Source organism: Bison bison, unplaced genomic scaffold (assembly GCF_000754665.1).
Source record: "Bison bison bison isolate TAMUID 2011002044 unplaced genomic scaffold, Bison_UMD1.0 scf7180017864314, whole genome shotgun sequence".
In the NCBI taxonomy this organism is placed as follows: domain Eukaryota; kingdom Metazoa; phylum Chordata; class Mammalia; order Artiodactyla; family Bovidae; genus Bison; species Bison bison.
In genome coordinates this window covers 1969843-1997794 of record NW_011494886.1, presented here as the reverse complement: position 1 = coordinate 1997794, position 27952 = coordinate 1969843, and the positions used below count along the sequence as shown (strand labels likewise).

The 27952-nt window shown below is 39.3% G+C and overlaps 1 protein-coding gene across 2 annotated transcripts in view; it reads right to left on the bottom strand.

Moving 5' to 3' along the window:
• Positions 1-12488: 12488 nt before the first annotated feature.
• The window catches only part of CD200 (CD200 molecule), a 25145-nt gene continuing 9681 nt past the window's right edge, over positions 12489-27952 (bottom strand). Inside the window, exons 4-6 of one of the 2 annotated variants that reach the window (XM_010852748.1) lie at positions 26240-26512; positions 21335-21442; positions 12489-15355 (exon numbers count right to left, since the gene is read on the bottom strand). In XM_010852748.1, the coding sequence (XP_010851050.1) occupies positions 15348-15355; positions 21335-21442; positions 26240-26512 (389 nt within the window). In that variant the 3' untranslated portion in view covers positions 12489-15347. The remainder of the gene's footprint in view (positions 15356-21334; positions 21443-26239; positions 26513-27952) is intronic. The other variant, XM_010852749.1, reaches the window with a different exon arrangement.

The window sequence follows — 27952 nt, the reverse complement described above, 5'->3', positions numbered from 1 at the left end:
ACTGAAAACCTTGTTCTTCTTAAACTATTAAACACAATTGCAAAAATCTAGTAAATTAAGAATTTTAGATTGGAGTTAAGCACAGTATGTACTTTATTGTTAGATTAGCTTATACATTTCATGAACAAACAGTGCATAATCTTTCAGACACAACATACAAATTTATTATTTTATTTAAACATATAATTCAACAAATGGATGTATAAAGCCATTAATTTGAATGTTTTTATATATTTGAACACATTTTAGAGACCTGGTTACTTACATTCCTATAAATATTTCCATCTATATTCACATTTCATATAGTGGATTTCCTTGTGAGCAGCTAAGAAAGCAGATATGCAAACCCCATAAACAAAACCTTCCTAAACAGATACACAACTATAGTAAACCTAATTATAACAAAAACTTATGCAGATGATCCTTGAATAACACAGGCTTGCCCTTCATGAGTCTATTTATATGTGGATTTTTTTCAGTAAATACACACTGTAATACTACATGGCTTGTTGAACCAAGGATATAGAACTGAAGATAAAGCGAGGTGGGGGAGGGGGTCAGGTCCCCTAATCTCCTTTTTGTTCAGTGGCCAACTATATATTTACATATGATTCTCATAAGCATTTCAAAATCTTAAAGCCTAATTTAGTAAACTTCTAATTTAGTAAATCAGATTATCTCAGGTATTGAAAATTGACTATAAATATAAATGGGTAAAATACTTTAAGTGTCTCAGTAAAAATCATTTGTCTACTATGTTCAGTTCAGTTGCTCAGTCATGTCCAGCTGTTTGAGACCCCATGGACTACAGCACGCTAGGCTTCCCTGTCCATCACCAACTCCCAGAGCTTGTTCAAACTCATGTCCATTAAGTTGGTGATGCCATCCAAACATCTCATCCTCTGTCATCTCCTTCTCCTCCCGCCTTCAATCTTTCCCAGCATCAGGGTCTTTTCTGATGAGTCAGTTCTTTGCACCAGGTGGCCAAAGTATTGGAGCTTCAGCTTCAGCATCAGTCCTTCCAATGAATGTTCAGGACTGATTTCCTTTACGATTGACTGGTTGGATCTCCTTGAAGTCCAAGGGACTCTCAAGAGTAGAGAGTCCCTTCTCTCTTCTTCAACACCACAGTTCAAACACATAGTCTACTGTGTTAGTTTCCTATATACATCTTTAATATAAGTACATGCAAAACAGTAAAATGATTTTTTAAACTTGATATATTTGCATTAAAGTAAAAATTTGCAGAAACAATGTCATATTTAGTTTTTCAGCATCCATGTGTTTATTTCTTGGTACAGTCCTAGGTTTGCAAATCATTTATTTAAGTAGAACAGAATCATGATTCGAGGCCCATCATAGTAGCTGAAATTATTTACTCAGAGTCCTTGATCAGACATTTTATACCATGGCTCAATTGATAAAGAATCTGCCTGCAACACTGGAGACACAGGTTTGATTCCTGGGTTGGAAAGATTCCCTGGAGAAGGAAATGGCAGCCCACTCCAGTATTCTTTCCTAAAAAATCCCCATGGACTGAGGAGCCTGGCAGGCTACAGTCCATGAGGTTGCAAGAGTCAGACATGACTTAGCAACTAAACCACCACCACTATAGGTTTGGGGTTATTGGTCATTGGTCAAGGAATTAAAACCTGGAAGGTATAAACCAATACAAGTTCAGTTCAGTTCAGTCACTCAGTCATACCAAAAAAGATTCAATTCAGGTATACCGGGTAAGACTCTTCTCATGGCTTCTGCTATGTCAGTGGAGAATCCACTGCATCAATTTCATGTATTTTGTAAGTCCTGGTCCTCTTTTCAGTATCACCCTTACCCAGATTTTATCATGTTTACTTACAACATTTTATCACGTGATTTAAATAAATGAATACTGTAACACATATCCAAATTTCAATCTCTCTGCTTCCTGATGGGAATAAATACAGTTGTGCAATATTGTATATTTTATTGCTTTAGCAACCACTATTATTTAAGTTGGGCAAGGCAAGAAATGAGGACATAAATGGAGTAAAGGTCAATGAAACTATGCACATCGGCTCCCTATAACTACTGTAGCAAAGTGCCACAGAGTGAATTGCTTATTCTCTCAAATTCTGGAGGTTAGCAATCCAAATTTCAGTCAGCAAGGCCATACTTTCTCTGACATCTGTAAGGAATAATCTTTGATGCCTCTTCTCTAGCTTCTGGTGGTTTGCTAGCAATCTTTGGCATTCCATGACTTGCAGATGGATCACTCTAATCCTTTGTCTTCACATGAGGTTCTCCCTGTGTCTCTGTCTCTTCTTGGTGTTCTTTTTATAAGGACACTAGTCATATTAAATTAGAGGTATGGAGAAGGCAATGGCAAGCTACTCCAGTACTCTTGCCTAGAAAATCTCATGGATGGAGGAGCCTGGTAGGCTGCAGTCCATGGGGTCTCTAAGAGTCGAACACGACTGAGCGACTTCCCTTTCACTTTCACACAATGGAGAAGGCAATGGCAACCCACTCCAGTGTTCTTGCCTGGAGAACCCCAGGGATGGCAGAGCCTGGTGGGCTGCTGTCTATGGGGTCGGACAGAGTCAGACACGACTGAAGCGACTTAGCAGCAGCAGCAGCAGCAGCAGCACACCCTACTTCAGCATGACCCTGTATTAACTAGTTGTATCTTCAATGACCCTATGTCCAAAGAAATTCACTTTCTGAAGGACCAGGGGTTAGGACTTTAACATACAAATTTTTCTTTGGAGGACACAGTTCTTTATATAACACCATGGTAGAACCAGTGGCTTGTAGATACTGGTCATGTGAAGCAGAGTCTCTCAATCCTGGCACTGTTGACAGTTGAACTGGATAATCCTTTGCTGTGGAGGGCTGTCTTGTGCCTTATATGATGTTTAGCAGAAAACCTCTACCTGCTAGATGCTGGTAACACTCTCCTAGCTGTGAGAACCATAAAAGTTTCCAGACATTTCCAATGTCTCCTGGGGGTTGGAGGGTAGAGGTCAAGTTGCCTCCATTGAAAACCACAGATAAAGGATAATTAATGTTGGACTACTTGAGAGGAAAAAGAAAAAAGAGGAACAATAGGAGGCTGTCTTATGGCAGTGGGAAGTGTGAAATGGGAAAAGGAAGTCATGAAGGGTAGCAGTTTTGTGATAACAGAGATTAGGATGTGATCATAGGAGTGTGTGCCTTAAGTAGGAATGAGAACTAGGTTAGTAGAGGGGAAGAGGCCAGGGAATGAAAGAATCATCTATATACATATTGATATCATCAATCATTATGACAGAAGTAGTTTTGGAGACCAATGACTGAAACTAAAATCTTTAAGGAATGAAGGCTAGTTACTTGATAAAGGTAATGATTATATACAAAAGAGGAGAGGTTCGTAAATTATCTGATGATTTGAGACTTAATGAAGGGGTTTTTAATGGAGCCAAAAAGGAAAGCGACTTGGAAGTGGCAACAAGGAGCAAAAACGATACCTCCCCTCATCACAGCACAGTCCAGGGATACAAGGAAAGCAAAACCAAGGCACAGGGCTTCAAGGAAATGCTGTTCTCAAAAGGGCACCAGGTTCAATAAGTGCAGAAGATAAAAAGAAACTTTTAGAAAAAAATGTTGAGGATATAGGGGAGTTTGCTGGTTATTAGCCATATGTTCCAGGGAACAGAGTTGAAGGCTTTCAGGAGTTGGTGATTGGTAGGAGGCATGGCCAGGAATGGGAATTCACAGAACCAGAATTTAAAGGTTAGGTACAGGAGGATGTGCTGGAAAGTTAAAAGAAAATATCAAGAGCACATAGCATTATAGATGATAATAGAAGAGAAATTTTAAAGAAAAGAGAATCTAATGTGAGATCCTGTAAGAAGAGGTGAAAGATATTCATTGAACTTGATGTATGAGGGTCACCAGAGTCCTTCCAGAAAGGAAAAATTTGCTGACAATTTTAGAGGATGGTGGAGTTATCTCACCATCTACCCATGAAGCCCAGGTTAAAACTTCTACTGTTGCAGAAACCAGTAATTGAGCTCAGTGTTGGAGAACTCAGGATTATTACACCAGCGGGCCCAGAGGAGTTAACAGTCTAAACTCTGAGCCCCGAACAAAGGAGTTACAGAATTTTTATACACAGACAGGCATGATTAAGTGGGTTTGCAGGTTTGCAGGGGCTGGGCGATTGCAAAGAGGCAGGACAAGGGTGAGTGAGATAAGCTCCAGTTCCCAGCATTGTGAGTCCCCACTTTCCGAGACTTACGTGATCCAGACTTTGCAAGGAGCAAGCTGAGTTACAGAGGCAGAAAGAGCAGGAGGTTATGTAAAATTTTAACTTTTCCTCTTCACTATGTGGCTTCCAAAAAGTCATCTAATCAGTAATCTACGTGGGCTCAAATTATTAATGTTAATTCTTTACTATCTCAAAAATAAGGAAAATTTTTTAGTGACCTTAAGGCTAACTGCGGGGCTTCCCAGGGGGCTCAGTGGTAAAGAAACCACTTGCAAGAGGTATGGGTTTGATCCCTGGGTCAGGAAGTTCCCCTGGAGAAGGAAATGGCAACCCACTCTAGTATTCTTGCCCAGAGAATTCCATGGACAGAGGAGACTGGCAGGGCTATACCATCCATGAGGTTGCAAAAGGGTTGGACCTGACTTAGTGGCTAAACAACAAGGCTAATTGCAATTATATGAGTTTTGTGTCCTCAGGTAGGCTCATGGCCCAAAATAAGAGGTCATCAGAAAATAAAGAAGAAAGCTTGTAAGAAAGTCTGTTCCTCTACAAGTGTAGAAAGCATCAGATGAATCAGCTTTAGGGAGATGATTGCATAGTTACGACGTCTGCCAGATATTCCCAATCTATTTTCCAAGCATGAGCAACATTGACTTCCTCTGGCCATAGAAACGAATCTTCCTGTTTGGAAACAGAGATAAAGGACAATGATCTGAATAAAAGCTGGATATTCCTGAGAAGTGATTCCAGAAAACTGTAGTGAGAAACATGTAAATCTGACTCCCACTTCCATTCAGTGGACTCTCTTCCTCCCGACCCTTCACTTGCTGAACCATTAGTCGAATTGCCAGAGGCTAAGAATTTTATAACCCTGGCCTTGATACTTTTGAGCAATTCCAACACTTATGAAGTTCATTCTTTTACTTTCTCCAAGTTGGTTCTACCTCTCTTCTTGGGATTTTTGTATTCTTTTCCTGGAGCTGCTATCACAAATTACCATGAATTCTGTAGCTTAAAACAACATAAATTGATTCTCTTGCAGTTCTGGATGCTAAAAGTCCAAAAGCAAGTTTGCCCACAGGGCTACACTCCCTCCAAAGCATTTGTGGGCTATATGTTATTTATCTCTTCTAGCTTTTGGTGGTCCCAGGCATTCCTGGGCTTATCATCACATTACTCTGGTCTCTGCTTCCATGGTCACATGGCCTTCTCTTCCCTTCTATACATATGTCTTATGAAGGTACTTTTCATTAGATTTAGGGCATGCTGAGATAATCCAGGATGATCTCATCTCAAGGTCCTTATCTGAAATAACACTGGCACAGACTTATTTTCCAAATAATATCACATTCTTAGGTTCTAGGGACATGATGTGAACCTCATTATCTTACAGAAGAGTGAAGTGGACTCTTTCAGAACACCAAAGGCTGGATTTATGTAGTAATTCCTGGAGAATTTCTCCGAGTTTTGATCAAAGTGAAGTGAAGTGAAGTCGCTCAGTCATGTCCAACTCTTTGTGACCCCATGGACTGTAGCCTATCAGGCTTCTCCATCCATGGGATTTTCCAGGCAAGAGTACTGGAGTGGGGTGCCATTGCCTTCTCCATTACATCAAAAATTTATATCACATCATGCTTTTTTTTCCATGTAGTTATGTCTAGTTTTGCCAGTTTCTAATTGGAAAAATTACTTAGTCTTCCCAAACCTCCAGGATTTTTGTTGTAGTTGTTATTGTTGTTTTTGTGGTGGTTGTTGTCAAATAGAATAGTGATACCCTTTCATAAGGTCATTGTGAGTATTAAATGACATAATATATGAACATTAATCAGCACTATGCCTGGCAAAATATCACACAACTCAATGTTAAGTAGTATTATTATTCTTTTATAGTACTTTGAAGTTTTTAATGTGCAACCAGTGATTCTCTGATTTAATACTATAATCCCACAGTTGGGTAAGTATTATGTCAGGAGACCTAGTCTTAGCAAGATACTACCACAACATTAGTTTAAATATTGATTTTTACTTGTCCCTTCTCTTCCCCAAAGTGACTTGAAGAAGTTTCAAAATATATATACTTAAAAAGTAAATTGGGAAAATCAACCAACTGAAAGGTAAGTATTCATATCAACCATGATGATAAATTCAAATTCCATCATTTGAGTGTCATAGTTGGCTCTTACAGGAATATTAGCAGTGGCTCTGGCTCTGATGGATGGCAAAATAATGGGTTAATTATTTTTTATGTCTCTCCTTCCCCTGTTTTTACTCTTCTGTACTTTATAATTTTCTATAATTAATATGTCTTTATTATTTTTATAAACAGAAAGAAGTTCTTAATTGAACTTCTTGATAGTCAAGGAAAGAGGGCACATATATAGTAAAATCAGAAAGGAGGGAGTGTGTAATTTCCTTTGGGAAAATCAGTTTTTCTAGTATTGTACTTTTAACTCAGCATAATTTCTCAGCAAATACATTGACAATGCCCACAGATGCTTCTTGCCGCATTGATCAAAAAAAACAGAAGGCGTACATGATTCTGTAATGGACTAAGATTATGCAGTCCCTAGACAATCACTCCTAAAGATCACTGTGAAGAGAGCCCAAGAGTAAGTGAGAAAAGTGGGTCTGGTTCATTGGTACTGAGTCTGAAAATGTGCCCAGGGGTGGCTATAACAGTTTGGAGTATCTGGGGATGATAAGTATGTGTTTAAAATTTTGCAATAATATTGTGTGTAGTATAATTCCAGAGATGATGAAGTACCTGGTCTAGATGGATGGCCTTTAGCCTGTAGCCACTTTAAAAGCTGGAACATTATAGTCATTGAGGGAAGCTCTAGTCATTGGAAGATTAAAAGCAGACCACTTGAGATTATATTTCCATTGATAAAGATCTAGAGTAATTCAGTGTTGTTGATTGAGGAAGATTTTATTTGGAAAATAGATGAGAATTCAGCAGAGATGAATAAACTGTGAAAATACAGGTGATGATATTATTCTTGTTCAGAGGAAAGTCTTCCCTTAAGTAGCCCATTACTAGCAAAGTTGGAATCCAATTCTTTTTAAAATTTGATTTATGAGTTTTGCAAACATATACAAAAGTAGAGAGAAGAGTATGAATAATCTCAATTTCAACAGTTTATCTACATATGGCCAATCTTATTCCCTATCATCCATATCCAAGATATGATTACATATGTAATGATGTGGAATCAAAATATAAAATTGAATTATAATAAGTACATTTATAAATTTTATTTCCAATTCATGACATCATGAATTTTCATAAGTTATTTTAAATACATGCAGGAAGGTTTATTTTGTCTATCTTTTTTTTTTAATTTTATTTTTAAACTTTACAATATTGTATTAGTTTTGCCAAATATCGAAATGAATCCGCCACAGGTATACATGTGTTCCCCATCCTGAACCCTCCTCCCTCCTCCCTCCACATACCATCCCTCTGGGTCGTCCCAGTGCACCAGCCCCAAGCATCCAGTATTGTGCATCGAACCTGGACTGGTGACTCGTTTCATACATGATATTATACATGTTTCAATGCCATTCTCCCAAATCTCCCCACCCTCTCCCTCTCCGACAGAGTCCACAAGACTGATCTATACATCAGTGTCTCTTTTGCTGTCTCGTACACAGGGTTATTGTTACCATCTTTCTAAATTCCATATATATGCGTTAGTATACTGTATTGGTGTTTTTCTTTCTGGCTTACTTCACTCTGTATAATAGGTTCCAGTTTCATCCACCTCATTAGAACTGATTCAAATGTATTCTTTTTAATGGCTGAGTAATACTCCATTGTGTATATGTACCACAGCTTTCTTATCCATTCATCTGCTGATGGGCATCTAGGTTGCTTCCATGTCCTGGCTATTATAAACAGTGCTGCGATGAACACTGGGGTACACGTGTCTCTTTCCCTTCTGGTTTCCAGTTTTAAATTTCTCCAGGAAAAGAATTATTCCCATGCTTTCCTCGGCAACTATTTCTCAGGACCCAGGACAGCTGGATGGTTGAAACAGCTCTTACTTAGTAAATGCTACCCACTGAAAGATACATGGTGCTGTTCTGATCACCATAAATATAACTAGCACAATATGGATCAAATAGCAAAGATAAACGCAGCATTTCTAACAGCTCTATGGTTAGAAAACTATACATAGTTTGTGGGTACAAAAGCCAATTATCACAACTGCATCTAATGACATCATCCCCTTTATTCCATCTCTTTGTTCAAGAAACCAAGTCAAACACAAATCCCAAACTTGTGAAATCACTTGTTTTCTTTCTCTTCATCTTTTTACCATTTTTGTAATGTTCTCTCTCAATATGTTTTGCTTTTGAAAATTGATGCCTGGAAATTCATTCAAGTCTGACTTTATGAGTGTTAGTTTTACATGTGATTCTTGGGGCCTTTTTAATTTTTATTTTAAACCTGATATATCTCAAAAATTGCCCCTCCTTAACCAAGAATTTGCTTGCTTGCCCTCCCTGTCTCTTTGTCTGTCTCTCTCTCTTATCAACATTCACCTCCAAAATTACCTTAGCTGAAAATAATCAAAATTCCTCTAGTCAGGGGAAAAAATTTTCCAGAATTTAAGCATCAGGTCAAAACTACATATTATCTATCAAACCAGATGTTTACCTATTCACCGCCAAAGAAGCTGGAGGAACATCAAACACCAGTAATGGGAATAGCTTTGAATCTCATGCAGAGGGAGGCGATGCAGGAAAGTTTGGGTTTCCAGTAAGCTCTGTGAGCCAGCAAATATCTTTAAACTTAGGAAATGGTTGTTCTTGGCTAAGCAGATCGCCTCAGGCTGTGTAAGAACCTTTTGTCTGTAATTACAGAAGGAGTTCCAGCTCCGGGTTCTTTCAGGTGTCCCAGTAAAGGAGTGAAACTTAATGATTTTAGTGAATCAGGTGGAATTCTGAGGCCTGTTTCCTTATCTCTAAAAGCTCTTTTAATTCTGACTTTCCATGATTGTCACACAGTTTCTTTCAATGCCTTTTGGCATGCATCAGGAAATGTCAGCTCACCCAGGGCATGTCAGTCAGTTCTTGAGGTCTCAGGAATGGTTGCTGACCTTTGTCAGCAAGATGGTGGCTACTCATGACGCTCTGGGGATAGGAGCCTGTCCAATCAAATACAACTTGGTAGGCCTGGAGTTCCCTTGAGGAATACATTCTCTCTTTCCAAGGGATTTGTAGATTAAAGTTAGCTCTAAGACAAAGTAGAGAAAAGCACCTCCTTCTCCCAAGTGGTTCCAGCCAAGCTTGGGCAGCTGCAAAACTAGCTGTGTCTCTTGGCAACTCACTGGGACAAGGGAAAAGGGAGATAAAATTCTAAGCCATCTTTGAGCTGTATGCTGTATTTCATGAACACTGGCCTGGGCCAATGCTACCCACCCCTAACGATATCAATGGGTTTCCACCCAACTGGTCACTGTTTCTGAAATTTTAGTGCTTCCTGACATTTCTTAACTAGAAACCACATGGTTTATTAATCAATATACTACTTAAAAGCACTTAATTAAAGCCATTGATATTTACAATATTACAATAAGAAGGGAAACCAAGGTGAATACAAGTTTAGGGGATTATTACATACAAAGCTAAATAGCAACAGCAGATCCAGAATCACATGGTATCTGAAGTGCATCATCAGGGCAGCTAGGCTTCACTGACTTTTGCCCTTGAATTACAAAGTGAAAGCTACTTTCAGGAAAACACAACTCGCTCTTTGAGTTCCAGGTCTTTGATTTGAGCACTCCCCTCTCTAGGCTCACATGATTTAGGTGAAAAGCATCTAAATATCTGTTGAATTCTCTGGAACCTTTCAAATCCTAGAAAGGTCTTTCCATTATGGCATAATATCAAATCTGGTAAAGCAGCATAATTCTATGGAGAGCTTTCAGGCGTATCAATTTTTGCATCCTTTTTAAGTGTCGGAGGGCTCTCTGCCATCTCTGATGGCAGATGGTGGCTGTTAATACTCTGGAACAAAGTGGCAAAACTGTATTCAGAAAGCTGATGCCCAGTAGAAAAGATTTTAACTTTTGTGGGGTTTTATTCTTTTGGGTTTTGTTTTGTTTTAATAGAGTGCCAACATGATCAAGGGCTGGGAGGGCTTTCTCCCTGGCTTACAGAAAACCACCTTCTTACTGACCAGATTCACTTTGCCTGAACCGCAACAAGTCAAAATGCTAAGACACTGACTTTTGTGTGTTCTGTTCTTTTGGTCATATCCTCAGCACAAAGAAAGGCCATGTCATCCTGGATTAGGATCCCTGCTTATTTTGAAACAAAGCCCAATAGGTTCTCTCTGTTCAGCCTGCTTCTACTGCCAGCCCTCCTATCTCCACCTCACCCCCGCATCCACTTCCAGAGAAGGGTGGAGCCGACTGTGAGAAAGAACTAGGAGCAACTGAAGATATGAGACCTGTGGTGTTTCAGTGTGGATTTTGAGGTCACAGAGCAGACATGCTTCAGCAGTAAGCTTGCACATGTTGAGAGCTATACTCCTTCTCACTTGAGCCTTTACAGATACTCAGTAAGACAAGCTTGGTGCACTCCCAATTTATAGTTGAGGACATGTAAATTCGGAGACATTAAGTGACTGGTCAAACATCACACATTGCTGAATATCAGGGATGAAATCTAAACACCATTCTTTTGGTTCTAAATCCATTATACTTGTCTCTATGCTTCATGACCATCAATTTCTAAAAGTCCTCTTCTATTCTCTAGTTCAATCGTATTCTCTCATAGGGCAGGAGGGATGCTCCAGTGCAAAGTTGTTTAAACTACTCCTCCCTCCCTCCCCTAATGTATTGTCACAAAATTGATTTGCTCAAGAAATATTCCTTGGCTGCTTATACTAAGTGCTAGGGAAAAGCAAGCCAACAGATTAAAACCTCTGCCCTCATGAAGCTTATGATCTATTGGAAGGTGACAGATAATAAACAAAATAAATGAGTAAAGCAGATAGCATGCTAGATAGTGATGGATGCAAGGGAGAAAAATGAAGCAGAAGAGGGAGAGAGAAAGGGTTTGTTGGGGAAGAGGCTTATGTGGCCACCTTCAGGAAGAACATTCTAGGCAGAGAGAAGAGTTAAGTGCCAAGGTTTTCTAGTGGAAATCTGTCTAAATATTGGTGAAATAGCAAGAAAAGGGTGGTGTGGCTGGCAGAGTATAAACAGGAGAAAGAGCAGTAGAAGGTGATTTTAGAGTATCAGGGAGCCCAGTCATGAAGGACCATAAAGCCCATGTAAAGACTTCGGCTTCTTCTCTAAATAAGATGGGAAGCACTTGGAGATTTTGTGCAGAAGAATGACAAGATCTGTCTTGACCTATATTTTAAGACAGATATGAGAATAGTCTGAAAGGGGAAGAAAGCAGAAGCAGGGAGATTAGTAAAGCTATGTCAATATATATACTACCATGTGTAAAATAGCTAGCTAGTGGGAAGCTGTTGTATAGCACAGGGAACCAGCTCAGTGCTCTAGGATGACTGAGAGGGGTGGGATGTGGGGGGAGAGGGGTTGGGAAGGAGGCTTGAGAGAGAGGGGATATATGTATACTTATGGCTGAGTCACATTGTGGTACAACAGAAACCAATACAACAAAGCAGTTATCCTCCAATTAAAATAAAATTTTAATTAAAAAAAAATTTTTTTTAAAAGGAAAAAAAAAAGCTATTAATATGTCAACAGTCTATGAAAACGAGAATGACACTTTGGGCCAGGTGGTAAGATTAGACGCAAGTGTTAGATTCTAAGTATACTGAAAGAGCAAACAGGAATATACTGACAAATAGGATATCGGATGAACGAAAGTATAAGTGGAGGGAAGAGAGAGGGCACTGGGCAGGAAGTCTGGGATTCTGAGTTGGAGCTTTAGTCCCATCTTATGTCCATACGGTCACAAAGAATTGGACATGATTTAGTGACTGGACAGCAATAACATGTCTTCAGTGTTACCCAAAGAAAGTCACTGAAAAACTTAGGGCCTCATTTTTCACACTTATAAAAATGGGCTTGAAAACCTTCTCCACCTCACAAGGTTCAAATGTATATGATGTCTATGCAAGAGCTGGCTTGCTTACAACTGAATCACAGTGCTGTGTGACCTTATCCAAATTCATTAGCCTAAGTGACTGTGGTGAGGAGACTGAAGTCAAATCTGGAGCATTTTGAGAGCAAATGAAAAAAAAAAAAATTACAGGTGTCAGGAATTACTTTAGGAAGCTTTATTTTTAGAAAGTTAAATCTCTTTCTCGATGAGCTAAATAACCATAGAAGAAAGTTGGTCCAAGAAAACTCTTTTAACCAAAGCCTCATAGTCCCTGGCCATCATGTGGTTTTTGTATTTTTTTGTATTCTTTGAACGTGTATGTGTGAAATGTTACCTAGTTGGTAGTTAAAAAGTTCCAACCCCTCCCCCCACATTCTCATCTTGAAGTTTAGTTCTATTTAAGCACAGAAAACTTCTTTTACTTTCCCTTATCTCTGAGCTTATTTACCATCACCCTGGAAAGTTCATAAATTTTTACTGCCAAGAAAAATTTTTGATTGAGTTATTCTAAGTGACTCAAATGTTTACAACTTTCCCAACCTTGATTAAATATACAAAGCCCAAACTGTCTTTTTCTAATTCACAAATTCAGAAAAAGCTCTCCTAATTGAAAGGGTCAGGATGAGTTAAGGGGGACCTGATGAGCCCCTCCCAAGAGCAAGAGGACAGCATTCACAGATTCTCCACTCAATCTGCCTTCTCGGAATCAGGCACTCTGAGCTATGCCTTCCACCACCTCTCTTCACTCTCTATGACCCTCCCAAGTCTTTATCATCAAAGTCTATCAATTCTAAGTCCAAGTCTCTCAATATCCTCCAAAGTAACTGATTAGCCATTTAATACATCAATTTAATTATTAGGAAGAAGGGTTAGGCCAAGGCTTCTTTGCAGGGGAATTCCCAGAAAGGTAATGGCCTAAATAAAATTTTGGTGGAATGCTTAGGCACTGTGAAGATAGCTATTTCATAAAGGAGTGCCTTTGGGCACTCATGAAATCTCATAAGATGGTCTCCTTCTTTGCCTATCCTTTAAGTGAGCAGTCCTTAAAATTGCCCTTGAGACCATTTCAGGGGCTCCACAAAGTCAAAACTACGGTCATAATCACACCAATTCCTTATTTTCAATTCTCTTACAAATGTGTTGTAGAGCCTTCCAGAAATTACCTGATGTATAATGTTACTATCAGTCTGATGACCCAATGAAATGTATGCTTGTAGGTTTTTGTTTTTAAAATGTATTGGTTTTAATATCAAATATGGTAAATATCAACAGACATAATTTGCTATATAAGAAAGCTCTTTGGGGTCCTCAATGATGTTTTTACATGTGTAAAGGGGCCCTGAGACCTTTAAATGTTTGGAGCTACTGCTTTAAGTTACAAGATCTGATCTGGCAACTGAGATGCCAGAATATAGCAAAATCAGAAGCAGGATATTAAGTCCTACCAAATTCAAAGCTGTGTGAGCTAATTCATTTGAAAAGGTTAGTATCTAAAAGTAAAATCAAAACAGCATATATAAGGAAGTGCTCCAAAACTGACCGGGTCATATCACCAACATGAAGGAGCTCTCACTGGTCAGAAAAGGACATCTGACTTGTGATGTTGTGAGAAATCAGAAATGTCAACAGCATCTTTTAGAAGACTAAGAGAGAGGGGGGAGGGCTTCACACACAGAGGGAAAATATAAGTATTATCATTAATGTCCACATTTTCCACATTCCCCAAGAGAATATCATGAACCAAATAGTTAGACACTTTTAATTATTTAGTATATTAATACAAATATATGAAATAATACATAATTAAATAACATACGAAAAGTTTACTAAATATATAAATATTCAATACAACAATAAAGACAACTTAAGTTTTAGTTCCTAAGTCACTGGATACAGACAAGAAAGCAAAAGATACTGAAAAAGTCACCAGCTTGGTCCAATGATGATTTAGAGTTCAAAACTGTTCCACTAGTTAGAACAATATGTTTATGACAAAGGAATTTGTACAGCCATACATGCTTCCTCTGCTATTGTGATAAGTTACTTTATAAGAAAAAAAGTTGGGGGAGGCAAAGCATTTGAATTAACTGACTGCTATTCATAAAACTTTCTAAACACCTCTTTTCATAATATATTTCATTACACTAGGTTGAATTTAGAATGATTAAAATAGGGATGGGTCATATTATGAGACAAATGGATGAGAAATGCATGCTTTTTAAAAAATGCAAGCTGCTGTCTAAGACTAACAATATTTTAGTCTGCTATAAAAACAGATAAGCCAAGTTAAGGTTGCCAATGTTACTTCACAATAAATTGAGTTCCACTTCCATTGTGGTAAATATCACAGAAGTACGTGAAGAAGAGCAGTGAAACTGAGACTTCTAGAAAGACCAGTTAATAGCAAAAACAATAAGCAGGCAGTAGACAAGATACCCAGTGATGAGGAAATAGACTTATGGACCAAAGAAGGGAAGAAGAGATGGCATGTCCACAGAAAGGCAAAAGGCAGTCTCAGAAAAGTTCTTTGGTCCCTACCTTCCTGTATTCTTCTTTCATTTCTTTTCTCTTTATCCTTTTTTTTTTTTCCCCTGGAATTGCATCTGTTTTTAGAGCAGAATGGAAAATTATTTGGTCCAACTTCTTAACTTTCTGGATGCGAATGTGAAAGTTCATTGAGATATGATTAACACAGAGTTACCACCAGTTGGAGTCAAAGTCAACCTCCGAGCGGTGGCTCCTGGCTCCAAGTCCAGTATCCTTTCAACAGCACAACACTGCATCGTTTTACGAAACCAAGTCCTACAACAGACCTGAGAGGTAAAATGACTTCCTCTGGGAACTCACAGAAGCACTGGGTGGCCTACATGGCAGTGGAAAGTCTTGAAATTCTTAGGCCTTTGACTCCCATTTTTTTTTGCTCTTTTAGGTTCCTTGGAGAATGATCCTCTTTCTTCTGCTTGCCTCCTGAGTCAGATTCAAGTAGACCAGGAAATAACTGTCAGGGTTCTGTGTGACTCCTCTAGGGCTCTAGGTAAAAGAAAGATCAAGATACGAACTTTGAAAATCTATAATTTCTATTCTAATAGATTTTCAGAAGATAGATAATAGAAGGATCAATAAACACAGAATTCTCCAGTGAATATTTCATCAGCAAAGAGGAGGAAGTAGATACCGCTGACTCAGTGTGCTGTGAGGCACTGTGACTCTCTTTAAAAGGATATGAGTAGTTCTAGGAAATAATAGCTTACCATTCTTAAGCAATGGAGAAGGAAATGGCAACCCACCCAGTATTCTTGCCTGGAGAATGCTTGGACAGAGGACCCTGGTGGCCTGCCATCTATGGGGTCGCACAGAGTCGGACACAACTGAAGCGACTTAGCATGCATTCTTAAGCAAGATTGTACTTGCTTAATAATACATGTAAGACTACAAGTAAAAGAGCAGGCTCAAGAATTCCAAATGATCCACATGTATTTTATTTATAAGACCTTGAGCTTTGTTTCCTGTGGATACTCACTTATTGGACATCAAGGTGGGAATGGTCACAAACTAGACAGATGGAGGCCCTTACAAGACTTTTAGCTTTCTAGCCCTTAAACTGGGAGAATGTGGGCCTCCCTACAAGGCAGGCAAACAGTGAAGTGAAAGGTCTGGGATTTTATCTTGGCTCCTTTAATCTTACTTTCTCTGTAATCTTAAGTAATTCTTTACCAGAACCCGAAGTTTTGCATGTTTTAATTGTGTCATCATTTCTAATACCAGTGATCTGTTCCATGGTGAAAGACACAGAGCAGCTCAGGCAAGAACGCCCAGACTTTCAGGTCTGTTAACCACCTACTTTATGACTGGATTTTGTTATGACATTTTGATATGATGGGTGGCATTGGTATATTCACGCGTAAAATTTTATAGACAGATAGCCTTGTGATGCAAGATTTCTCCCAGCAGTTCTAACCTAGATTGTTCAATAATAACTGCTTCACACTTTTCTCATTTAAAGCATCCCTTCTTCTGCTTGAAACTATAATTACACTGGGATGGGAAACTAAATTACACTCTCAGTTACCACTCAGCCAGCCTTCATCTGGGAAGCTTAAGTACAATTATTAGTAAAGCAAAGATTTTTATTTTTTTTGGAAACATGTATCTTTTATATTATTCTTCCAATTAATCTCCAATTTCAGCATCACCAATTATTTACTGAGTACTGCTGTTATTTGATAGAGTTCTAAGCTTAAAACATGAGAAAATGACTTGATTTTACCCAGGATATAATGTTTCGCTAACATTGCCATTATCATCATTGCAGAGAACCCATTTATAAGATTAGGTTATTGTGAAGCAAAGTGGGAAAAATCAAAGTAAGTATATAGATATGAGTTTAAATAAATCACTTTTACCTGACATAGTTAGATATTTTGAAGAAAAATGAAGTTTGGAATATGCATTTCACATGATTGTCTAAGTCTTCTATTGGTTTCCAATTCAACCATGACCCAAACAATAGAAGACTGCTACTGACAATAAAAATTTCTAAAAATTAGGTGATTATCCATGATAATATGCCCCAAAGTGAAGTTGTTTCTGAGAAGCTTGTAATCATTTGTAGTATATGTAAGGGGCAAATTTATGACATCAACTGGGTTTTAATAGAAAAAAATTATCAAGAAATTTCCCTAGGAAATTTTAATTTCTTTTCACTTTCTATTTAGTAATACAGTACTGATTCATAAAAGAAAAAAAAAACATTCTTTGAAAACCTATTAATCTATTATCATATTGTTGTAGTCTCATGAGAAATAACTGTGATGATCTCACTAGGAATGGTACAAACAGAAACTGCCTCTAACTCATCAAACCTTCCTCAGAGAACAGTTTTACTGTTGGAAAAAACCTAACGTAACACTCTCTGGCATTACACCAAATCACAGGAAAAGGGGCCTGACTATGAAAATAACATCTGTCATTAGAGATTACCCCTCTGTCTACAACCTGTAAATTTGCTTATGTTTTTGTGAGCAATAAATCAGGGATTTTAATCTACAATAAATACTTTTGGTCATTTATCTAACAAAGATTTGAACTTAATAGACTTTTCTTACCAGATTTGTCTTACTACTAGCAGCTCCATGCAGATGATTCTTTGTCTGCTCATATTTAATAAGCTCAAAAACTAATTCACCTCTACTTTTTCTTTCCCCACAAACTGATCACACACACACACACACACACACACACACACACACACACTCACTCACTCACTCATTCTCAGTTCCCCCTCTCCACTTCCATTTCTATTCACATGATCATTTTTTCAGGTCACTGAGGCCCAGAATCTTGGGGTCATTGTGACTGATCATGTTTCCCTGTCCATCCAAAAGTTTTATGTTTCAGAACATAATAGGAAGAAAAAGAGAGGAGAAAAAAACACAAAGTAAGGGTAAAGAAAGATATTTTATAATAACCTAAATGGGAAAATAATTTGAAAAAGAATAGATATATGTATAACTGAATCACTTTATATGTACACCTGAAACTAACACATTGTAAATCAACTATAATCCAATATAAAATAAAAATTAAAGATGACAAGCAAATATAGTAGGACTATTCACTTTCATCACAATTTGACAATCAAAATTTTTTACTTAAAGAAATTTTAAAAAGTCACTATATTTGATGATTTTCTTCCTTTTCTTCCAAATTTTTGGATTACTTAAGTTTTGGTCTTCAGTTCAGTCGCTCAGTTGTGTCCGACTATTCGCGACCCCATGAATCACAGCACTCCAGGCCTCCCTGTCCATCACCAACTCCCGGAGTTCACTCAGACTCACGTCCATTGAGTCGGTGATGCCATCCAGCCATCTCATCCTCTGTCGTCCCCTTCTCCTCCTGCCCCCAATCCCTCCCAGCATCAGATTCTTTTCCAATGAGTCAACTCTTCCCATGAGGTGGCCAAAGTACTGGAGTTTCAGCTTCAGCATCAGTCCCTCCAAAGAAATCCCAGGGCTGATCTCCTTCAGAACGGACTGGTTGGATCTCCTTGTAGTCCAAGGGACTCTCAAGAATCTTTTCCAACACCACAGTTCAAAAGCATCAATTCTTTGGCGCTCAGCCTTCTTCACAGTCCAACTCTCATCCATACATGACCACAGGAAAAACCATAGCCTTGACTAGACGGACTTTTGTTGGCAAAGTAATGTCTCTGCTTTTCAATATGCTATCTAGGTTGGTCATAACTTTCCTTCCAAGGAGTAAGCATCTTTTAATTTCATGGCTGCAGTCATCATCTGCAAACCAGTATTTTCTCAGCCTTGAGAGTTTGTCTCTAGCATAGCTGACACTTGATTTTACTAGCTATTTAAGTATATGGGACCAAATAACCTTAAGCTAACTCTCTTCACTTCAGCAACTGAATAAGGCATTGAACAATTATATTTCCTAGAAAATAAGAGACTTAATACACTAAGGACAATTATTTTGCAAATGTCCCTTTCTAGTGAAATTTACCTTGGGCTTGAATGGACTGTATTATGAGATTCTTGTTCAAGGGGACATTTTAAAGTGAATTTGAACATGTCATACTTTTCTGCTTATATATTTACAGAAGTATAGAGCAATATCAGCAAACACAGGTTGAAATAAACACAATTAACAACTGTGCCTTTCAAGTCAGGAAACTATAACTGGAAGAATATTCCAGCAGAGGTCAGAAGACCAGGATTCTAATTTTAGGCCTGCTGTTAACTGTATTAGGGGAAGGAAGTCAACTTCTGTTTTTAACCAGAAAAGCAAAATGTTTGGAAAAAGTAGAGTCAACTGGCTTTCCATCTTTGACATTTTGCACAGAGCTAAGGGCTTCCCAGGTGGCTCAGTGCTAAAGAATTCATCTGCCAATGCAGAAGCCTCAGGAGACTGGATTCGATCCCTGATTTCTGGGTTGGGAAGATCCCCAGGGGAAAGAAATGGTAATCTATCTCCACTATTCTTGCCAGGATAATCCCCTGGACAGAGGAGCCTGGCAGGCTACAGTCCATGGGGTCACAAAGAGTCGGACAGAGCTGAGTGACTGAGCACAAGGAGGTCTAAGGGCTTAAATTTATGTGCAAGATTATCTGATTTGCAATCTCCTGTCCCCTACAGAACAAAATTTTTTATCTACACCTGCAAAAGGTCATTGATGCTGGTGATTTGTTGTTTTTCTTACAAAATCACATGAATTCATCTAGTGTTTATATAAGGCTTATGCAAAATTAAATGTTCAAAAAGCTTAGAACATGAAAGATATTACTCTATGAGACAGAAAGAGAGGAAAAAAGGTAGCACATAAGTGACATTTTTAATAGAAATATAAATAACACTCAAAGTCAACATTTTTCCTCCCCTTTCTGTCAGTCATGTGAGCAGGAGAAAACTCCCACAGCACCACTTCATCCTAGAAAATTCCCAGTACATACAACATAAGCTGCACCTTTTCTTTAGCTTTAATAAATTATGCAGTGTCTTCAGAAACCAAAGAAATTTAATTCTTCCCCTATGGCTGACTCCTCTTGTTTGACAGTGTCTTGTTTTCTATTCTTCCATAATGTTTAGATTCAGCATCTATGAGGTACTGAATTTGCAGTTTAAAAAGTGGAATAGAAAAAATCCCTTTGAAAATCTACCCTTCCATTCAGTCATTCATTCTTTTAGTAAACATTTAGTGAGTATACATAAGACACTGTGATAGATGTTATAGCAGATGGAAAGAAATTAACAATGTATATGGGCAGGATGAGATGATAAAGTTATTATCCCCTGTGTAAGTCCTAGAGTGTCTGAGCCATAGTGAGTACATAACATAGAAAGCACTACTCAGTTGGTGATCACATTGGACAAGTTCACAGTCCCTTCAGTGGGATAGCTGACCTGTTGTTCAGTTGCTCAGTCATGTCTGACTCTTTGTGACCCCTTGGACTGCAGCACACCAGGATTCCCTATCCTTCATTGTCTCCTGGAGTTTGCCCAAACTCATATCCGTTAAGTCAGTGATGCCAACCAACCATCTCATTCTCTGTTGTCCCCGTCCCTTGCCCTCGATCTTTCCCAGCATCAGGTTCTTTTCCAATGAGCTGACTCTTCACATCAGATGGCCAAAGTATTGGGTCTTCAGCTTCAGCATCAGTCCTTCCAATGAATATTCAGGGTTGATTTCCTTTAGGATTGCCTGGATTGATCTCCTTGCAATTCAAGGGACTCTCAAGTGTTTTCTCCAGCACCACAGTTTGAAAGCATCAATTCTTTGGTGCTCAGCCTTTTTTATGGTCCAAATCTCACATCCATACATGACTACTAGAAAAACCATAACTTTGACTACACAGACCTTTGTCAGCAAAGTGATGTCTCTGCTTTTTAATATGATGTCAAGGTTCATCATATTTTTTCTTCCAAGGAACAAGTGTCTTTTAATTTCATGGTTATCATGCCTTATTTAGGACTTCCCTGGTGGCTCAGATGGTAAAGAATCTGCTTGCAATGCAGGAGACCCAGGTTCAATCCCTGGGTTGGGAAGATGCCCTGGAGAAGGAAATGGCAACCCACTCTAGCATTCTTGCCTGGAGAATCCCACGGACAAAGGAGCCTGCTGCTGCTGCTGCTAAGTCGCTTCAGTCGTGTCTGACTCTGTGCAACTCCCATAGATGGCAGCCCACCAGGCTCCACCATCCTTGGGATTCTCCAGGCAAGAACACTGGAGTGGGTTGCCATTTCCTTCTGCAATGCATGAAAGTGAAAAGTGAAAGAAGTCGCTCAGTCATATCTGACTCTTCGCGACCCCAGGGACTGCAGCCCACCAGGCTCCTCCATCCATGGGATTCTCCAGGCAAGAGTACTGGCAGGCTACAATTCACGGGGTCACAAAGAGTCAGACATGACTAAGCACTCATCCCTTATTTATATCTTCATTTGAACCCCATATTGTCATTAAACAATAATTTTTTCCTTCTTTTTACTTCCCATGGGACTCACCTCGATCTTGGTTCCGATGACGTTTCCAGTAGAGTAGAATTGAGATTAAGACCAGAAGAATTACCAAGGAGACGATGCTTAACAACAGTGGAACTGAAAACCAAAAGCCTGTGGATATTGATAGGAGAAAAGGAAAAACTAGTGATAAGTGGAAGCTGTAGAGGCAAAAAGTAATAAAGAGATAGTTGTAATGAGATTCCACTAGAGTTGTGCTTTTGATGAAAATTATTCTTACATATATAAAGGTCCACATTCATGACCTCATATTATTTTAATAGCATTTAAATAATAATAATAATTAACATGTTTTATGTGGTTACTATGTAGTAAGAGCTTTGAATGTGTTGCCTCCTTTAATCCTCAAAATAGCTCGAGTTAGGTATTATTATTACTACCATCTAACAGATTGATAAAACAAACAATTGAGGCTCAGAGAAGTTGGGTAAGCCCCAAATCAGTGCAGTAATTGGTAGAACAAGGCTTGGTCAGAGATCTGTTTGCCTTCAAAGCACATAATCTTTGCCATACTGTCCATTAAAGTAATATGTTTATTGAGGAATTTTTGGAAAATATAGAAAAATATAAAGGAAAAATAATAAATCTCATGATTCCAACCTCCAGGAATAACTCAATTCCATGTTTTGTGTTCATTCTAATCAATGTCTTTGTTATTAAACTTCTATCTAGTAGTCAGTAAATGCAAATTAGCCTAAATATCAGTTCCTCAGTGTCACTGTGTAATACAAAGTCAGAAAAAGCACTGTCTGATTTGGGAGTCTCTGGCATTTTCTCCAGACCTTTATAATGGGATTTTTCAAGTCATAATTTAACTGATTGTCTTGGTTGTGAAGATCTTTTTTGTACAGTTCTTCTGTGTATTCTTGTCACCTCTTCTTAATATCTTCTGCTTCTGTTAGGTCCGTACCATTTCTGTCCTTTATCAAGCCCATCTTTGCATGAAATGTTCCCTTGGTATCTCTAATTTTCTTGAAGTGATCTCTAGTCTTTCCCATTCTGTTGTTTTCCTCTATTTCTTTGCATTGATCGCTGAGAAAGACTTTCTTATCTCTTCTTGCTATTCTTTGGAACTCTGCATTCAGATGCTTATATCTTTCCTTTTCTCCTTTGCTTTTCGCTTCTCTTTTCACAGCTATTTGTAAGGCCTCCCCAGACAGCCATTTTACTTTTTTGCATTTCTTTTCCATGAGGATGGTCTTGATTCCTGTCTCCTCTATAATGTCATGAACTTCTGTCCATAGTTCATCAGATCTAGTCCCTTAAATCTATTTCTCACTTCCACTGTATAATCATAAGGGATTTGATTTAGGTCATACCTGAATGGTCTAGTGGTTTTCCCTACTTTCTTCAATTTAAGTCTGAATTTGGTAATAAGGAGCTCATGATCTGAGCCACAGTCAGCTCCTGGTCTTGTTTTTGCTGACTGTATAGAGCTTCTCCATCTTTGGCTAAGAATATAATCAATCTGATTTTGATGTTGACCATCTGGTGATGTCCATGTGTAGAGTCTTCTCTTGTGTTGTTAGAAGAGGGTGTTTGCTATGACCAGTGCATTCTCTTGGCAAAACTCTATTAGCCTTGTCCTGCTTCATTCTGTATTCCAAGGCCAAATTTGCCTGTTACTCCAGGTATTTCTTGACTTCCTACTTTTGCATCCCAGTCCCCTATAATGAAAAGGACATCTTTTTTGGGTGTTAGTTCTAAAAGGTCATGTAAGTCTTCATAGAACCATTCAACTTCAGCTTCTTCAGCATTACTGGTTGGGGCATAGACTTGGATTACTGTGATATTGAATGGTTTGCCTTGGAAATGAACAGAGATCATTCTGTTGTTTTTGAGATTGCATCCAAGTACTGCATTTCGGACTCTTTTGTTGACCATGATGGCTACTCCATTTCTTCTAAAGGATTCCTGCCCACAGTAGTAGATATAATGGCCATCTGAGTTAAATTCACCCGTCCTAGTCCATTTTAGTTCACTGATTCCTAGAATGTCAACGTTCACTCTTGCCATCTCCTGTTTGACCATTTCCAATTTGCCTTGATTCATGGACCTGACATTCCAGGTTCCTATGCAATATTGCTCTTTATAGCATTGGACCTTGCTTCTATCACCAGTCACATCCACAACTGGGTATTGTTTTTGCTTTGGCTCCATCCCTTCATTCTTTTTGGAGTTATTTCTCCACTGATCTCCAGCAGCATATTGGGCACCTACCTACCTGTGGAGTTCCTCTTTCAGTATCCTATCATTTTGCCTTTTCATACTGTTCATGGGGTTCTCAAGGCAAGAATACTGAAGTGGTTTGCCATTCCCTTCTCCAGTGGACCACATTCTGTCAGAATCAGAAGATATTAGGAAGAGGTGGCAAGATAATACACAGAACTGTACAAAAAAGATCTTCATGACCAAGATAATCACGATGGTGTGATCACTCACCTAGAGCCAGATATCCTGGAATGGGAAGTCAAGTGAGCCTTAGAAAGCATCACTATGAACAAAGCTAGTGGAGGTGATGGAATTCCAGTTGAGCTATTCTAAATCCTGAAAGATGATGTAAAAGTGCTGCACTCAATATGCCAGCAAATTTGGAAAACTCAGCAGTGGCCACAGGACTGGAAAAGGTCAGTTTTCATTCCAATCCCAAAGAAAGGCAATGCCAAAGGATGATCAAACTATTGCACAATTGCACTCATCTCACACGCTAGTAAAGTAATGCTCAAAATTCTCCAAGCCAGGCTTCAGCAATATGTGAACCATGAAATTCCAGATGTTCAAGCTGGTTTTAGAAAAGTCAGAGGAACCAGAGATCAAATTGCCAACATCTGCTGGATCATCAAAAAAGCAAGAGAGTTCCAGAAAAATATCTATTTCTGCTTTATTGACTATGTCAAAGCCTTTGACTGTGTGGATCACAATAAACTGTGGAAAATTCTGAAAAAGATGGGAATACCAGACCACCTGACCAGCCTCTTGAGAAACCTATATACAGGTCAGGAAGCAACAGTTAGAACTGGACATGGAACAACAGACTGGTTACAAGTAAGAAAAGGAATACATCAAAGCTGTATATTGTCACCCTGCTTATTTAACTTCTATGCAGAGTACATCATGAGAAATGCTGGGCTGGAAGAAGCACAAGCTGGAATCAAGATTGCTGGGAGAAATATCAATAACCTCAGATATGCAGATGACACCACCCTCATGGCAGAAAGTGAAGAGGAACTCAAAAGCCTCTTGATGAAGGTGAAAGAGGAGAGTGAAAAAGTTGGCTTAAAGCTCAACATTCAGAAAACGAAGATCATGGCATCTAGTCCCATCACTTCATGGCAAATAGATGGGAAAACAGTGGAAACAGTATCAGACTTTATTTTGGGGGGCTCCAAAATCACTGCAGATGGTGATGCAGCCATGAAATTAAAAGATGTTTACTCCTTTGAAGGAAAGTTATGACGAACCTGGATAGCATATTCAAAAGCAGAGACATACTTTGCCAACAAAGGTGCTTCTAGTCAAGGCTGTGGTTTTTCCTGTGGTCATGTATGGATATGAAAGTTGGACTGTGAAGAAAGCTGAGCGCTGAAGAATTGATTCTTTTGAACTGTGGTGCTGGAGAAGACTCTTGAGAGTCCCTTGGACTGCAAGGAGATCCAACCAGTCCATTCTAAAGTTTACTTTTTGATTACTTTGCTTTTTCAAGGACCCCAGAAATGACTACAGGACATGTTCATTAGAGACTATCTGGGCTTCCCAGGTGGAGCAGTGGTAAAGAATCCTCCTGCCAATACAAGAGACATGGGTTTGATCCCTGAGTTGGAAAGATCCCCTGTAGTAGGAAATGACAAGTATATGACAATATTCTTGCCTGGAAAATTCCATGGACAGAGAACCCTGGTGGGCTACAGTCCATAGGTTCACAGAGAGTTGGACATGACTGAGTAACTGAGCACATGACAATGAGGCATGAACTTTTGGGGTTCACAATGTACCCTGAAAAAAGCAGCAATATCTTTTTATAGGAGGCTTGTTAACTGAGTGCCTCATCCAGAGTCAGTGCTTCAAAACTATGCAGAGAAAGGCAACTATGGCTGTTGTCACTGAAGCATCTTGTCCCTAAGACCACTGCTTTTCTTATTCTCTCTCCCATCATCTTTACCTCTTGTATCAATGAGACTCAGAGATAGCAGTTTAGATGGAAATACAAGACAGCAAAAGAGGTCCTGAGCAGGAGGCAATTTATTTTAAAATGAGGTTGGGAAAACTCAGATTGGCCTCTTTCCTGAAAGATCTATTGCCCTTTTCCCATAGTGTAGATTACGCAAAGGTTTCATCCCAGATGTGACTGCTTCCAAGAAAGCATTGTAATCCCTCCAGACTGAGCTGATGCTCCTTCTCTGCATTCTCAATCTTCCCATGTTATACCACAGCGTTCTTTTTTTTTTTTTTCCTTTTATCAGAGAATGGTTTGTTGCAGGGTCAAGCAAGGAGAACGGGTTCAAACTCCTACCATAGCTTTCTTATTGAAGCATTTAACCTGCATTTTTACAACTGCCCAGCTCTTTCTGCATTCCTTCCTGGACTAGAAGCTCCCTGTGTTTGGGGACTGAGTCCTTGCTGTCACATTTCTGGCATAACAAATACTCAGGAGCACAGAAGAATAAATCAATAGAATGGTTCTCAGTAAAAGCATTCAGTGTGTGAGCAACATACCACAATCGCCAAAGCAATAAAATAGGCTATACTGGCTTCCTCAACTGTTTTTCTTTCCCTACTTATCCCATTCTCTGCCTTATCAGCTTCTTTGCTAAGAGGCCAAGAGGCTCTGCAGAGCATTCACCACCTTGCAGGTGTGTGTCCACAAATGTGACCACAGAAAACCTCTCTTACCTTTGTTCACAGTTTCCCTGTAGTCGGTCACAGTCCCCAGGTGTAGCACCTGGCAGATCACATCCTTCCCCACCTGTGTCTTGGGGTCTTTGATCTGGAGGATGCTGGTGACAGATGTTGTTCCATTGGGGTGTGACACGATCTCGGTACTGTTCTCAATCCCTGACCCAAAGACCTTCCAGGAGATCATAGGGGCTGGGCGAGCATTGGCAGAGCAAGTGATATTTAGGTGATCTTCAGATAGTTTATAGTGAAGGAATACTGTGGGCTGTACTGGGACAAAAAAAAATCCAGTGTGAGTCCCACGCTGTCCTCAGAGAGATGAGAGAAAGATCTTTACAGAAAGACAGTGGGAGCTAGAGAGCTAATGTGGCACATCCAATCCAAACTGGGGCCTTCTCTTCCTGTCTAATTCTCTGAACAGCAGGGTGGAGACTGGCCTATACAACCCTGTGACAAGAATGATCCTCTATGGAGTTTGTCTCTAAGAGAATTAGCTAGATGGACAGAGGGTACCTTTCCTCCCAAACAGTGCAGAGAATAATTATGCTTTTCTCTTTCGTGGACAATGCAGCACCTCTGCCTTCTTCTGCGTATCCCTCTCAAGTAGTTGAACAACAACTCTATCAATCAGCACCTCCACACAGGTGGTCTGCACTCCTCAGAAAAGCAGAGCAGTTTCAGAACAGAGAGCCTGTAGAAGGGCTGCCACTTAGAAAAAGCCTTTTTCTGTTTAGAACTGGGCCAGTGAATAAGAGGCATGGAGCAGACTTAGAAAGTCCCTGTATACAAAATGCAAATTATGTATTCACAGTCAGTAGTCAGAAAAATCACAGAATGACAGTTGTAAGGACCTTGGAGATCACCTTATGGAGTTAACAGAAAATAAAGAGCTTATGAAAAAAGGACATTTTTAGGTCAGCTGTACCCTGTTCCCTTTCAAAAGTCCCTTGACTAATTAGTTCATTTTCCTTGGAATATACAGTTTATCTCTGCTGAGCAAACGCAAACGTCTTTCTATGGTTGGCTTTGGAGCCCACAAGATAATTAAAGGGCAGTGGTAAATAAAAGCTTGTCTGTGTTTAGAAGTTCAAGAGGTGGGTGGGTGGGAGTAGGCTGGAGGAAATGAGCCTATAGGAGGACTGTGGCTCTGACCAGAGTGCCCAGATTGCTAACATCAGTGAGCCCTGATGTTATAAAAGTAAAGGAGGGCCAGTATGGCTGAAATGGCCAGCCTGGCTAGCAGGGTTCTCTGGTGTATCAAAGAATTACTTGGATGAAAGCTATACCTTATGTCAGGAAAGTGTCATTGTGGAAAAGAACTACAGAATTACCAGCTAGAAGACACAGAGGAGTCTGTGTTTCAGGCATACAAATTATTCAAAGATTAATGAGTAAAGAAAGGGAGCAAGAGAGAAAGATGAACAAAAAAGAGAAAGGAAACAACAGAAATGAGAAAAATATGACACAAGAAGGAAAAGGAAGAAAATGGTGGAAAGAAGGAAATAAGGGAGGGTGAAAGGAAATGAGGGAGGGAGGTCTGGCGTGCGGTGATTCATGCGGTCGCAAGGAGTCGGACGTGACTGAGCGACTGAGCTGAACTGAAAGGAAATGAGGCAGGGAGGGAGGGAAGGAAAAAGAGCAAAGGAGGAATAAAAAAGAAGAGGGAGGAAGGATTGGAGGAGGGAAGAGACCCCCCCCCCCAAAAAAAAA